Source organism: Emydura macquarii, unplaced genomic scaffold (assembly GCF_026122565.2).
Source record: "Emydura macquarii macquarii isolate MOO-44397 ecotype Brisbane River unplaced genomic scaffold, CSIRO-AGI_Emac_v2 contig_2636, whole genome shotgun sequence".
Classification (NCBI taxonomy): domain Eukaryota; kingdom Metazoa; phylum Chordata; order Testudines; family Chelidae; genus Emydura; species Emydura macquarii.
In genome coordinates, this window is record NW_027132773.1 from 37,132,239 (window position 1) to 37,148,710 (window position 16,472).

The window sequence follows — 16,472 nt, forward strand, 5'->3', positions numbered from 1 at the left end:
TAGAAAGCCTGCGTTAGGCACCTAAGCTCCCTATATGATGCATGGGGAGAGCTAGGTATCTAATAATGCAATCCACAAAAGCCCAGCACACTAGGTGAAGTGCCGTCTAAGCTAGCCAATGGAAGATGCCAACAAGAGGAGAGTGTCCTTGATCCTGTCCCTCTCACAGAGTTCAGCACCTCAGTTTGGCCTGCAGAGGGGCACTTATCGCTGCTTGTGAGCTATTTAATTATTTATCCAAAATGGAACAGCTTCAAAGGACAGATTGACGGAGCCTCACATCAAAATATCCCACAGCTTAGTGTTTAGAGCACTCTCCTGAGAGGTGTGGAAGACCCCTGTTCAAATCCTTTTTCCCCATTCAGGCAGAGGGGGAAATAGCCTGAGTCTCCCACATCTTAGGTGAGTGCTCTAACAACTGGGATAAAAGTTTTAAGGGAGGCACCACATCTTCCTCCTCCAGCTGGATTTTGAATGGGCCCTGATCTGATAGGCATGCACAGGGTGCCTACCGGATCAGGCCCTGCAGGGATGATAGGCAGGTGAATGCCTATTTTCCCTCAGTTCATGGATTGTGCTGAGAGTAAGGTAGAAGACCAGGTGTTTGGCCCCCTAAAGGGAGGCAGCAGTACACACAGGGCCCCCAAATGGGCAGACGGCGGCAGGGGGGGGGGGGGGAAGGGTACACTTTACCGGGGTCCGGAGGCCCTGGGGAGGCCCGGCCCAGGCTGCAACCCCCATTACCATGAGGGAAAAATTGAGGCTAAATTGTAGATCATGCCTGAGGATATTTATAGAAACAAAAATAGCAAAGGGGGAGGGGGGGCATTTTTCAGACATGTAGAATATGTAACAGTAATTTCAGAATTCAAACTTTTTTCATGGTTTATGAGATTGTATGTATGGGATGAGGGATTGTGGTATTTGTGTGGGAGGGGGCCCATGTTACAAGTTTGTACTGGGCCTGAAAAAATTATGCTTGGGCCCTGAATACACATGCCCAGAGGCAGAAGCATAGCCCCCCCCGCCAGGAACTTTTACAGTGGACGTTTATGTGCCTAAAGGTGGCACGTGAGCAGGGGGTTCATGGATTGCAGTCAGGGGCATGCACAAGGGTGGGCAAATTTCTGTGTGTCCCTGCAACCCGGGGAGAGAGGAAGCAGCAGGGTGGCTGGCTGCTGACTGAGCTCCTCCTCTCCCCACCCCTACAGCTGCAGCCTGCTGCTTTTTCTTCCCTGCTGTTGGAGCCTCCACCCCCTGACTCACCTCAGCAGATAGTCTGCAAAGCAGGGACTCCAGCAGTAGGAAAGGAGAAACAGCAGGCTGCAGCTGTAGGGTGGGGGGAGGAGGAGCTCATCCAGCAGTCCTGCTGCTTCCTCTCTCCCTGGGCTGCAGAGACACAGAGTTAGCTTCCTCCTTGTTGCTAGGCATCCTCACCAGAGGTGTCCTGAGAAATCTGGGGGGGGAGGGGTGTCAGGCAAACCTTTTATTTGTGTGTGTTCAATGTGCCCCTCCAAAAGTATTCAAATTTAAATTCCTGTGCACACTCCTGATTGCAGTGGACCCTAAAATTGGGACTTAAGGCCCATATCCACAAAGGTATTTAGTCTCTTAACTTTCTATTAAATCAATGGAAGTTAGGAGTGTCTTTGTGGATCTGAACCATAGACCTTGTTTTGACCTTCTGCAGAGGGATGAATTTCATCAGATAGAGTGTATGTCTTCATGCTCGACTTAGCATCAAACATGAGCTTTGAAGATTAACTGTAATAGCATATGTAAGATAATGGAAAGAAACTGATGAAAACTTCCAACAAGAGACTAAGAAGTCATAACAAAATGAAAATACTGTTTTAGCAATAGTTATCGTTATTTATTATTATTATTATTATTATGATTTGTGTTATTGTGGCACCTAGGAGTCCCAGTCATGGAGCAGGACCCCATTGTGACAGGCTCTGAGCAAAAAGACAGTCCCTGCCTCAAAGAGCTTACAATCTAAATTTAAGACAAGAGTCAACGGATGGATACAGACCGAGGGAGGAGTACATGGAAACAATGAGACGTATCAGTTAATGGCTACATTACGGAGTCCCCCCAAACGTTAGATCAATGATGCTCAGGCTGAAAAGCCTTAGAACCATTTGTATTCTTGGGATACAAAGTGAATGTTTCACTCACGTGACAAAGTAAGGTGTTTCGTCATTGGTGTTGATGATGTTGACGATCACTGTTCTGGTGGTGCTCAGCCCTAGGCGGTCTGTCACTGTTATGTTTAACAAATAACTGTTAAGTAAAAACAAAATCAAACCAGAATCACACTGTGGATTATATGCAGTATGTCTCTGTTAACAATGAACAATGAGAATGATCAGAGAATCAAAATGAATCCTTACCTATGTGGATCTCTCTCATAATCAAATTCTTTTGTGGAAGAAATGGTTCCAGTTGGAGAGACAGTGAATGGCTCTGACACAGGGGTCCATGAATACTGGAATAAAAGGATTGTGAATTAGCATCTGTATCTTTTTTTAAACATCCAGCCATTCATTCACTGGTTTATAGAATGGATCGGGGAAATATATGCCCCACATTTACAGGATCGTCCCAGAACTCCGTGTAATGAGATGTACAGACATCGTGGTCATCAGCAGGATCAAACCCAGGACATTAATCACTAAAAACACAAGCCACTGTCACTTGAGATAAAGGAGTAACTCTGCTGGCAAACAGCAAGCAGGGCGTGACAGTGGTCCCCATTAGGAGACATGGTCGCATACCAAGCTAGTTGTCGCATTACATTTGTATCAGAATAATTCTCACCCTCTGTGGTATCCTGATCTGTGAAAATAATGTAATTTATTGGCTGGTGTGTATGAGTGCCGTTACCCATCCAGTGGTTGGGCAGCAGGAGATACTTAAGAAAGTTTGACATTTTATCCAGAAGAGAGCAGTGGTGCACAGATAATTACTAAGCACCGTATAACCTCCATGTCCAAAGTAGACCATCTCTTTCTGCACTTAGCTAATATTCTGTATGCCAGTTAAGATGCTCCTCTACACTGTTACTAAAAACACATCACCCAGATACTCATCTGGTGTCAATCAGCATAGATCTATTGTCTTCAGCTCTAATGGCATTCTTCTCCTCAGTAAATGTGTGGAGCATGATTTGCTCGTCTCAAATACAATCTTTAGACAGAGGGACAAAAATAAGACCACATGGAAACACCCACATTCTGAACATTGGCATCTTCTTGACTATGTCATTGTCAGAGCCCATGATCATACTGATGTCCATATTACATGAGCCATGTGAGGTACGGATGACTGCTGGACAGACCATCATTTGGTCAGATCAGTCATGAACATGCAGCTTGCACCACAACACCATAAACAGCAGAAAGGAATGTGAAAGAGATGTAACATCAAGGCACTTCAAAATCATGCTAGTCAGCAGACTCTTCAGCAATGCCTCATTAAGACGCGCTCTGATCTGCCTGACAACATCAATAACATCCAAACACATTCAGAGGAGTTCAAGACCATTATTCACAAGGCATATGCTGAATCAATTGGATACTCCACTCACCACCATCAGGATTGGTTTGATGAGAACAATGAGGAAATCCTGGCACATATTCATCAGAAGGGAAGCACATTTTGCACTTGGCAAAATGAGCCCTCTAACCAGCAAAAACGAGAGACTTATCATTGGCTTAAAGCTGTAGTTCAAAGGAGGTTGCATGACCTCAAGAATCAGTGGTGGCAAGCAAAGGCAATGGAGATCCAGAGCTTGGCCAACCAATATGCCATGAGAAGTTTTTTTTTTCAAGCAATGAAAGCCATCTATGGGCGAAGTCCAAATAGCACAATCCCATTGCGATCCTAGGACAGCTCCACCCTTCTTAAAGACAATGTAGCCCTCAATCAACATTGGAAAGAGCATTTTGAGGCTCTATTGAACTGTAAATCTGAAGTCTCAGCTGCCACCATCGAGTCCATTCCTCAGCACCCAGTAATAGAATCTCTTGATGACCCCCTCCCCATCTTCTGAGGAAGTTTAGTATGCCTACAATCAAACTAGAAACAACAAGGCAGCAACCCAGATGGCATCCCCATGGAGGTCTTCAAAGCTGGTGGAATAGCACTCATGAAAAAACTTAATCAGCTTCTTGTTTGGGTTAATGAGGAAATTCCACCGGACCTAAAGAATGCCAATATTGTGACCATTTTTAAGAAAGGGAACAAGTCAATGTGTGGGATTTATCGAGGCATTGCTCTCCTGTCCATTGCGGGGAATATCCTTGCTCCCATCCTTTTGAACAGTTTCCTCCCTCTTGATGAAGACGTCCTTCCGGAATCTCAATGTGTTTTCAGACCATCTCAGGGCACCACCGACAGGATTTTTGTTGCACAACAGCTTCAAGAGAAGTGTAGAGAACAACACTAGCCATTGTTCATGGCATTTATTGACCTAACTAAGGCCTTTGATTCCATCAGTTGTGAAGCATTATGGAAGGTGCTGTCTAGGTTCAGTTGTCCACTGAACTTCATTTGTGTTCTCAGTCTACTTCATGATGGGATGACCACCACCACCCTCTGTAATGGGTTGGAGATGGACCTGTTCACCATCCATACTGGTGTAAAGCAGGGCTGTGTTTTTGCCCCAACCCTTTTTTCCATCTATCTTGCCATGATCTTGATTCTTATTCGTGACCATCTTTCTTCTGGAATTGGGATTGAATATCGCATGGATATTCAATTTGTGGCATCTTCATTCTAAAACTAAAATCACCAGGACTGTTATTCTCCTACTAATATACCATAATCAGTAATCCCGTGAAGACATATTTCTTTACTGAGGCCATGTCTACATTACAAAGTTATGTTGACCTAAATTATGTCAGCATACAGCCACCGCAGTTAGTTCCTCGCTTGTGTGCATACATAATTAGCTCCTTGTGTCAGCGGTGCACATCCTCACCAGGAGTGTTTGTATTGATGTAGAGTGCGGTATACCATGGATAGGTGTCCCACTGTGCAACTCACCGCCTTCCAGCACAAGGACTTTTGAGAAGTTTTTGCAATGCCTGATGGGATCAAAAGGAGTTGTGCAGGGATGACTAGGAGCATGGGGTTAACTTCCAGGGAGAACTTCCGTGTTCTCCATCCCATAATTTCATCTGCATACCATCATTTTCATGCCTTTTAAAATCCCACAAACCCGCACATACCTCCTCCCTGTCTGCCATCTCTGACAGAAGCATGGAGCCTGCACAGCTGTGCACTATTGTCATGAGTGTTGCAAGCACAAGACACATGATCCTGCAGTATTTGCAGAGCCTCAAGGGGAGCCACAGGGAACATGATGATTCCTTGGAGACTAGATTGCCGTGGGATACAGCAAGACACAATTCAAGGTTGTTGGTGGCGTTCACGGAGCAGCTGGAGATGGTGGAGTGCCAGCTGTGGACCCGAGAAACAAGCACTGACTGGTGGGATCCTATCATCATGTAGGTTTCGGATGACAAGTGGTGGCTGCAGAACTTTCAGATGTGCAAGGCCACGTTCCTAGATCTGTGTGCGAAGCTTGCCCCAGCCCTTCAGTGCAAAGACACCAAAATGAGAGCCTCACTGACAGTTGAGAAGTGAGTGGTGATCGCACTGTGGAAACATGCAACGCCAGATTGCTACCGGTCTCTTGGGAATCAATTTGAATTCAGGAAATTCACTACAGAGGCTGTTGTGATGCATGTGTGCAGGGCCATTAGTCGCCTTCTACTATGCAGGACTGTGACTCTCAGCAATGTGCAGGACATGGTGGATGGATTTGTAACAATAGGTTTCCAATGTGGCAGCGTGATAGATGGCACGCATATCCCTATTTTGGCACCAGACCACTTTGCCACAGATTACATCAACAGAAAGGGCTACTTTTCTCTGGTTATGCAAGTGCTGGTGGATCACCAGGGATGCTTTACCGCCATCAGTGTGGGCTGGTCAGAAAAAGTGCATGACACGCACATCTTTAAGAACGCAGGATTGTTCAGAAAGCTGCAAGCAGGGACTTTATTTCCTGATAGCAGATTACTACTGGGAATGTTGAAATGTCAATAGTGATTCTGGATGACCCAGCCAACCCCTTGCTTACGAAGCCATACACTGCCCACCTCGACAGCATCAAGGAGTGCTTCAACTACAGACTCAACAGGTGTAGAATACCAGTTGAATGTATCTTTCATCGTTTGCAGGGTCACTGGCATTGTTTCCTTACAAGATTGGACCTCAGTGAGATAAATATCCTAATGGCTGTAGCTGCCTGCTGTGTCTGGCATAATATCTGTGAAGCAAAGGGGAAGAAGTTTCTGACAAGGTGGAGTGGAGCAGCTATCTGCTGAATGTGAAGAGCCAGATACAAGGGTTATTAGGAGAGCTCAATGCAGAGCTATACAACTCAGAGAGCCTTTGAAAGCCTTATTAGTGAGCCAGAGTAGTGTGCATTGCTGTAATGTACTCCACCTGGCCTTGCTGTTTTGTGGTCCAGTATGAAATCTTGTAGCAATTGCTGTGTATGTTGGAATATAATATTGTCAATGCACCTATTAATATTGTTTGTGAATGATGCCATGGGTTGTGTGACACAGTGCAGGAACAGGTAATGGTCAGACCTGCTCAGCACCAGCCAGCATATGTTGTGAACTAATAAAGAAGAATTTTGTTCCCAAAAGAGAATTTTATTCTGTAACATTAACCAGGCAATTAAAGAAAACCTTTTAAAATTTAATAAAATGTAATAAGATAAGGGAACAGAATTTATGATGTGGAAAACACAGTCATTTCCATTTCAGATACTTGTACACCAACTATGGCTTTCACAGGTCAGCGTACATGAAGCTGTGATTGTCTTTAATGTACCCCCAATGGAGTGGTAGTGGTACTGTAGTGACCCCTGATAGCATGTGGAATGTTGAGGGAGCATGTAGGGAGGTCCCGATATTGCATTCTCAATGGGCTGCAGAGGGAAGCAGGCCCAGAATTGTTGAACCTGCAGCATCTCTGTTTGCTGTCTGAGAAGCACAAGCACATCCTGCTGTGCATCCTTGTCCTTTTCATGCACCTTTCTCCTCTCCACTCCACTCCATTCTTCTCCAGGCTGTCTGCAAGGGTCATCCTCCAGGCCCTGTGCTTATTCTTTGATGCAGCACTGCCTTAAAGGATCTCCCGGAACATGTCATCCTGAGTCCTCTCCTTATCTGGCTCAGGCATTCCATGGGTGTGCAGAGGGAGACCCTGAAGGCCGCAATGGCAGCAGCTGCAGATGCAGCACAGAGGTACTATTGTTATTGTATTCACTAGGGAAAGCAAAACTTCCGATGCTGAACTCACTCCCCTTGCTCCCCAAAAGTTCTAAGGACTACACTCTCATTCCTAGTTGGGACTGATTGAGCACAGCGCCAGGCACAGTGCCAGCCATGGTGAGTATGGCCCTCCAGGAGTTGGGGAAATGAGGAGGGAATAGCTCGGTTGCATGATTCTAGTTGTATAGGGCAATGGAACTGAATATTGGCACCATTTTCCACAGGCAGTGGTGGTTTTAGCTGATATCTCACTCCTGAGGGTAACAAAGACAGAGAGAGCACAGCTGCTGCTGGCATCCTGATGCCACCTGGGCCCATATGCTGCTAGCCTGTATATTGCAATGGTGCTTGCTGAAATAATTGCTAAATGGAATGGGAAAGTGTCCTACCATGGTGGAAGAAATAAGGCAGCTCTCCCCAGAAACCTTTGGCAGAGGATTGCAGAGTACCTCCATGAAAGTTTTATCAAGATTTCTCTGGAGGATTCACTGGACATTTGTGTGCACATAATCAAACTGCTCCACATGCCCCCACCTCCCACCTAACTCTAGAGGGGAATGAAAAGCAGATAGCAACTCTACCTCTCTTGGTTGTTTCAGTAGCTCTTCTAGCACAAGTAAAAATGAGTAAATCAAAATGTGTCCTGCTACTTCGGGGGTTCCATCCCTGTGATTTCAAAGTAAACCGCACACTTACCAGAGGTTCCTTCTCTTGCATCAGGCTTGCCTATTCTTTTCTGTCAAGACTGCTGGACTCTGCTGGACTCAAAACCAGGTCCTGGCTCGCTGAGCAGCAGGATCCACTGGTCTTCTGTCCATCATACTCCTCTTCCTCCTCCTCCTCCTCCTTGCTGTTCACGGCAGGGGCCTGTGATTTGGACTCCTCAGAAGTATCCACAGTGCTCTTAGAGGATGAAAGGGGGGTGTCTCCACTGAGGATGGCATTCAGCTTTTTGTAAAAGCAGCAGGTATGTGGCTCGGCACTGGATTGATTGTTGGCCTCCCTGGCCTTCTGATACATCTGCTACACCTTCTTGACTTTCACGCAGCACTGCTGATGGTCCCTGTCGTAGCCCTTCTCCTGCATCTGCCGAACAATCTGCTTGTGAATGTCCACATTTCTACAGCTGGTTCAGAGCTGTGCTTGCACAGCCTCTTCTCCCCACAGGCCAGGAGATCCAACACCTCCTGTGTATTCCAGGCAGGAGTACACTTGGAGTGTGTAGCGAGCATGGTCAGTTGGGTGGTTGCACTCAACAGTGGAGAACTGCTAGGTGTGCTCACCAAGCCAGGCTAACAGGAAAAGGAATTTCAGAAATTCACAGGGCTTCCTGTCTATCTGATCCCTGAGCAGCAGAGTTCACAACAATGACCAGAGCGGTCAGTGGGGGGCATTCTGGGGCATCTGCTGAAGTAATGGTTGACATAAGTAACAAAGTGTCTACACTTGCACTGCATCGACCTAACTACATTGACCCTTACTTTATGTCGGGGTGTTATTAAATGGAGAGATGGTTGTCATGCTGGCTAGATTGGGGGAAGGGAAGGCATTTATTATGTTATTTAACATCAATACGTCAGAATCATAATAATTCATGTGAGATATGCCATGTCAGGTACTATTAGAAAGGCTATAATGTGCTAAGTAAGATGATGATGTTTATGTTTATGTGTTATAAGTGTAATGGAAGTTATGGGTATGTTTGATATATCTGTATCTCAAATTGTGCTGTGTCTGGGTGACACACCAGACAGGATGGCTGCAGCACTAGCCTGCTTAATGGCCCATTAAAAAATTCACAGGTACCAGGGACCGAGGGGGAGAAGCCAGGGATATACCTGATGAGTCATCAGAACTTGCTCAGGTGACTCTGGACTCCATTTTATTCCTGTAAAATTCCACAAGCAGCATGGCCAAGGCCAAAGGACATAAAAGGCAGCTGCATGACATCCATTTTGTCTTTCAGTCTTTAGTCTTCACCTACCTCTGGATCAACTCATCTACAACTGAACTGAACTTAGCTGTGAAACAAAGGACTGAGACCCATCCAGGCACTGGTGTATACCAGAGGGGCTATACAAGCCTGCAAACTCCACAGTTCTTCTAGAAACCTGATATATATGGACTTTCAAATCCTTTGTATGTATGTGATTGCTTTAATCCTTAACATTTCTCTTATAGTATGTTTCTTTCTTTTTATAATAAACCTTTAGTTTTAGTTACTAAAGGACTGGCTGGCAGCATGGTATTTTGGGTAAGATCTAAACTTATATTGATCTGGTACTGTGGCTGACCCTTTGGGGTCAGGAGAAATCTTTTTGGTAACAAGCATAGAGTTTTAAATAACTGATCCCTTTGCTGGACCTAGTGGCTGATTGGGAGCTGGAGACTGAAATGCAGTACAGGGGGTTGTGTGTATTTTTATTTTGGCTTCTTGATATCCAGTGTGGGGAATCAGAAGCACTGTTTGTGGCTGGTTGGGAAGTCTGACTTCAGTGTCACCCACCAGCGCTGGGAGAATCTTCTCTCCTTTTACAGCCTGCCCTGATCTTGGCATTTTCAGGTGGCTGCCCTAGGCATGGACGGGTCACAGGGCACTTGTATTCTCAGGATCCAAATTTAAGTAGAGACACATCCACAACTAGGTCACTGTAAGCTGCCTTTCATTAACCTAATTATGTAGCGTATATAGCAGGCCTAACTTAACAAGTAATACTCTGGAATATACAGCATCAAATAATGATAAGCCACGTGATCAATAAAGCCTTCTTAAAATCCTACAACCTTATGAAAGACATGTTCAACTGGTGCTACTCCTCTTGTGTTACTTCTTTGACAAAAAGAAATTAAATAGAACCAAGTGTAACCATTACTCATCTCCTATTGTGATAGGTTTAACTGAAAAAGCAGCTGAGTAATCATATCAATTAAGCTAACAAATTCTTGTCAATGGATAGCTCTAGTTTTCCTGCTGGGAATATTATTGTGCCAGCAGTCCATGATTTCTTCATTTGCAGCTCCTTATTACGGCCGGGATTTATCACAGGTTCAAAGACTTTTGTTTATGAAGAATTCACAGCAGTTACTTTTTCTTTCATTGGCAATACTAATTAATCTAAGGCGAAATCCTGAGGCCTTTACACCTTTCTTATTCAGTCAAACCCACATTGACTTCAAGGGGACTTTGAGAAAAGACTGAGTAAGGAGGTCAAGAATGCAGCTCCTAAAATGTAATTGCTCTTTTGAGTAATGCTACAGGCTGAAGTAACCCCTGAAGTTTCTGTTTGTGATAATGCTGTATCTTTCACCAGTTTCTGAGGTAAATGCAATTACCTTTTTCAGATCTGCAAAAAAAGCCACTTTTCAAAAATTCTTATGATATCCAGAGCCTTTCCATAGTAGATAGTGCCATTTTTAAGCTGTTAGCCAAAAATCACACTGTATTGCTTTTCAGATGGCTAAATGCAGAGGTTCCATTGCATTATGAGTTATTTCCCCAAATTTCATTTAAAAGAAACATCAATATAACATAAAAGATTAAAAGCCCAATTAAACCCTGACTCTGTAAAGTGTTTTGGAGATGGTTTGTAAAAAAGACCCTATTACCTGCTATATCTCTAATGGGTCATAGCAAAATCCTATCTCCAAACTCTCCTAACTTTGGGGTGTTCAAAATTTAAAGCCCACTTCATACCAAATGGTGAGGCATAGGCCTCTTCTTATCAAGAATAAATTTCCATTGTTCTAGCTTATTATTTAAAATGTTTCACTTTAACCGACACTCTACCTTTTTCTATATGCCTGATTAGTGACTTCTGTGGGAATTACTTATATTTCAGATGCAGTGGATTGCATTGTGTCTCTGTCTTTTTTCATGTAATTAAACTTACAGTGAGTAGTGACTTTTCGGGATCAGCTGCATCAATCTGATAAATATTTCCAGGAGGTGTTCTGTTTCCCTCCAAGATATAAATCATTACAGCTGGAGGAATAGAAATATAATCAATGTTAATTTTATATTTTAGAAAAAGATATACAGATATGCTGACCATATCAGAACACGTAATTACCTGATGCATGTACTTGCTCTACAACTCAGTCAAATTCCAAAATAAATAAAATATCTGAACAGAAACCAAAACAACACACAGCTAGGTCAAAAGAAAATTCCCCCAGACTATAAACAGACAATCATCAATATCTGCAGTGGTGATGCTTATATCATTGACAGAGCACCACATAAATCAGATCTTGAAATGGTCACTGGTAAATAGCCTGGGCTAGCCTGAATTTTTATGTCCATGGAGGGATCGTGACCCACACTACCTACCTGCCTCAAAAGGTGAGAAACCTGATGGGGTCAGCAGCAATTGGGATAGGCCCAGTTAAATGGGGGAGGAAAACATGTGCTGAGGGAAAGCAGGGGTGTTCCTCCCCTTCAACATCTCTAGTCACTCATTGTTTAGCTTGGGGAAGAAAGGTGATTGGTGGGGTGACAATATTTCCCAAATGGAAAAAGGGACACTGCGTGGGGCTAGCCCAAGGCCCCCCCAAGCACTAGGGTTGGTGTCATTGCTCACTCGAGCCCTGCCTCCTTCCCCACACAGGGCTGGCATTGCTGCTTACCCCTCCCACATTCCTCCACACCCCTCCCACATTCCTCCACACCCCACTTTTTTGACAAAAGTGGGTATTTGTCCCGTTTGCCAAAAATGTCGGGATGGCCGGGACAGGACTTAAAATAGGGACTGTCCTGGCCAAAACAGGATGTATGGTCGCACTACTGATTGGTCTCTTTCATTAATTAAAACCCTATCTTGGGCCTTGTGAAGCCTCTTGCTTTTTGCTCCATGCTAGTACCTCACCCTCCCTTCCATGTACTAGCAGCCTTGAAGCTGTGTTTGCTGGATGCTGTGGGTCTGATTGATTGCCTGTTTTGGGGTTGGGAAGGAATTTTTTTCTTCCTGTTGGGGTCAAACTGGCAGCAGCCTGGGGAGTTTTTTGCCTTCCTTGCAGCATCCTGGAGGTGCAGTTAAATTAAATAAGAACAGAGTTTAATAATTAATACTCAGTAAGGATGTTAGTTCATCATAAATTGCAGCTAGTTTCTAGTGTGATAAAAAGAGATGGTTTGCAGAAATAAAAGCCCTGGGATTTTACTGGTGGGCTTTGTGTTCACGGGATAGATCCAAACTTCACCACTAGCCTCTGTCCGTGAGCAAAAACCCTGAAATAACATTGCCATCCTCCCAGCTACTGAGGTGTTGAGAAGCCAGATCTGGATCCATATTTCGTGGCTCTAGCCCATCTGTATTTTTGGGTAGGAAAAAAAATCTTTGAATGTTTAATAATTCGTTGCTGTTCCACACAAAAACTCATGCAGTGTTAGAACACTGAAGTTTCAAACTGAAACTATCAAAAGTCAGGCCGTGACAAAATTATGATTTCTCTTGTAACCTTAATTCTGCCCCTTTGATGTATCTGTTATACACCCTTCTGTTACATGATCTCATGGTATAAGTTCTGCAGGTCCCCTTATTATTGAGTGAGCTAGATGGGTACTCAGGGAGTGAGGCAGCTGTTATTTACTTCTTTTCCTCTTTGAGATGTGAAGCCAGGTACTTAACATACACCGCTCTACTTCCAAACCCCACCCTGAATGAAGAAGGGATTCCTCCAGGCTCATTCTCAACACCCTGACCAATTACTGCAGTGAATGAAGCAGAGGTGCTCCAAGTTCCCACATATTGCACCTCCCCATACACACGCACATCACCTGTCACATGGAGGTAGTATTTTTTGGAACCCTGCCTCTTTCCTCATGCACTATCATAGATCATAATCCCCATGGCCTTGCTTTTAAAATTGATTTCCCACTTAAATTTCTCACACACATGCAAATTCACTGTACTGCTGTGTAACACTGACAGAGCATTAGCTTTACTGCCCTTCAGAAACCCTTGCACAAGCACAAAGTGTGTTTATTTAAATCTTTGTTGTTTCTCCAAAGGCAATTCATTTTTCAACAAAGCACTAAACAGTACATCCATAACCAAGTGACTATGCCTGGATCCATAAAAGGAACTTGGACATTGAGACACTTAGCATTACCATTAGACTTCTATATGAGAAGATATATAGGTGCTTAAGATCGTGATCCACAAAAGCCAACACACTAAGTGGATATGCCTAAACTAGCCAATTGGAGGTGCTGATGAGAGGGGTGTGTCTTAAGTCTCACCCCGCCCTCCCCCCATGTCAGATTTCCATGCCTAAATCTGGGCTGCTAAGAGGTGCCTATCTTGGTTGTGTTTCACAAACTCGGAGAACATGAGTGTTCGACAATCTAAGTCACAATCAGAGGCTGCTTAAATCCACACAAACATCCAGGCCTGGGAAGGAGAAGGAGCTCCTTCATAATATTTAACCCAATGGTTAGGGTACTCACCTGGGACGAGGGAGACCCCTCGTTCAAGTGCCTAATGAGAAGAAGGGATTTCAACAGGTGACTGCCCTAACCACTAAGCTATAGAGTCATTCAAACTCTTTTTTCTGGCCAATGATATTTAATTGTTCAATTATTTAAAGTGGAACAACTTTAACAGGAGAGACTGAGGGAGACCACATAGCCTAGGGCACTCACTTGAAAAGTGGCAGATCCCTGTTCAAATCCCTTCTCCTCATCAGGCAGAGGGAGGACTTGTCCCCATCCCAGTTGTTTTATGTAGAGTTCAGCACCCTCTAATCAGGCCCCACAGATGATTAGGTGGCCAAACACCTGTCTTTTCCCTGGTTTGTCAATCACTGTGGGGCTTAGGTGGGAGATTTGCACCTGGACACGTAGAGGGAGGCTGCAGTCAAGAGACTAGGTGCCTACCGGGTTAGGTGCAGCCAAGGGAGAATTTTCTGGATTGCACTGGTGCCTAAAAATTGGACTTGGGTGCCTATGTATTTTTGTGGATCCCGCCCTACCTCCGTGTCAAAGGGGACTGCAACTAAGGCACTTCAGATAATCAGAAAAAGCTCATAAATATGTATTATTAGCACTAGCACTGCTTTCTTTTCACTCTTTTGGTACTTGAAAATGACTGAACCATTTTTAGTGAAAGTCTCAGGGGAAAACAGGTCACTTCCTTCCTGAGATCAGTCACTGAATTTCAGCTGAAAACATAGGTGACAACAGTGACCCTCTAGAATGGAAATACTTGGGCAATCTTAACTATAAGCGTTGCTAGGCATTCTGTCTATAACATTTAGTGATTAAGGTTTAGTTTCCCAATGTTGTAATTTTAAGTATTAGTCTCTTTTGTTACTTCCAAGCAATTATCTTACTTTGATCTGCCATATTGCCTCGAAACACCGGAGGTTCATTAACATCTGTTATTTGGACAGTAAGTATTTGAAGGTCACTTGCCCCAGCTGTATCGCTAACATAAATCTGCAAATCAAAGCTGTTTGGCATAGTTTCATAATCTAGGACAGGATCTCCAGTGGTAACAACCTGAAACGTAACAAATTATTAGTAGCACACTATGCAATTAAATCTGTAATTATTGTATATTGGAATAAAAACATATAAAAAAGGACATTTTCCTTTGGTAAATCGAGATTAAGATGATCTTTTACTCTTTGCTGGCCTGAGCTCTGTCCAAGGGCCCAGATACTTTAAAGTAAAATGCCTGATATTTTACAGATATGCCACCCAAAAATTCTTCTTTACGATGTATTGGAAACCAGCAAGAAAAGGAAAAGAGTCACTTTTTCCACTTAATACAAATTAGGGCTGTAGGAGATGTGGAGAAGCTACTGGTTATGTAATATATGTTATCATATTGTGCTAGGATTGATCAATCTCTAGGTGGGTGCAGTGAACAGAACAAACAAGTCTGACAACTGACACATCCTTGGGATGTCATTATTTTTTAATGGGAATGACATTATTATTTCAGTGGTATCAGTAAGTGTGCTAGGGACTTCCCGATATAGACAAAATACAAGATCCCTGCCCTGAGGTGCTTAAAACTAATTTTGGACAAGACACAACTAGGAAACAAGACAGCAGGGAGGATTAGGAGTGGAAGAAGAGTTGTAACCCCAATAAGATTCTATAGTTAATCAGCGAGGCTAGTGTGCAGCATAATGAAGTAATTTTGTTTTAATGAAATAAATGGATAGAAAGAATAAGTAAAAAAAAGCTTCATTGACAAAGCCCTTGTAGACATGATGGAAGAATGAGGAGAGGCTAGTGACTCTGGAGAGAAGTTCATGAAGTTAACCTTGGGTGCAGAGGATGGGGAAGGGAGGCTGTTGTTTTGCCGAGGGGGCAGAATCTGGAAACACTTGTCCCCTTTACAGGATGTGCTATCTCTTTAAGAGTCTTGCACATCCTTGCTCCATATTCTGCACCTTTACCGAAAGACATTCTAGGAACTGTAGCGCCTAGAGGTGTCATGTGACTGCAGGTTGGAAGTAAGACCTGCTGGACATATATAAGAGGCAGCCTTTCTCTCAGTGAGAGAGACAGACTGGCTAGGGTGGAGGCAAGATCTAGTATCAAGCCCTGTATTAAAGGGAAGCTAGATGCAGGATTCTGTAGGCTCTAGACAGAACCAGTGGTTCCAGTGTAGAGGGAATCTGAGAAGGGCTTGGCAGAGGACTGCATGGGAGTGTTGTGTTTATATAAATATTCACTTAATACATTAGGTATCACTAGATGGCAATCAAAAATATATAGCATTGTAGAACCAATAAAATTAATTATTGTGCACTGCAAATGACTTCCTCTGTGCAGCTCTTTACATCATCTCTTAACAAGGAGAAGGCACAAACACAGGGGCATGCACAAAGGGGGGCAAGCAGGGGCTTGGGGTCCCCCAATCAGTGCGGGCACAGAACTGCTCCGGGGCTGGGGCAGGGAGACTGAGCTGGCTGTCAGGGCTGTGGGTGGGAGAGCCAGCTCCACTGGCCACAAGGCCGCAGAGGGGAATGGGGGAAAGAGCCAGTTCCTCAAGCCGTGGGGGACACAAGAAGTGCCCCTCCAAAAGCAGCCACTTTTTTATTCCTGTGCATGCCTCTGCAAGACAGAAGACAGGCATTGCAAGAATTGGCTGT

The 16,472-nt window shown here is 44.1% G+C and overlaps 1 protein-coding gene across 1 annotated transcript in view; it reads right to left on the reverse strand.

Moving 5' to 3' along the window:
• CDHR3 (cadherin related family member 3) overlaps window positions 1-16,472 on the reverse strand; it is a 64,973-nt gene that overhangs the window by 32,283 nt on the left and 16,218 nt on the right. The window contains exons 3-6 of the mRNA XM_067564600.1: window positions 14,694-14,862; window positions 11,252-11,343; window positions 2,397-2,491; window positions 2,182-2,286 (exon numbers count right to left, since the gene is read on the reverse strand). Coding sequence (XP_067420701.1) covers window positions 2,182-2,286; window positions 2,397-2,491; window positions 11,252-11,343; window positions 14,694-14,862 — 461 coding nt within the window. The remainder of the gene's footprint in view (window positions 1-2,181; window positions 2,287-2,396; window positions 2,492-11,251; window positions 11,344-14,693; window positions 14,863-16,472) is intronic.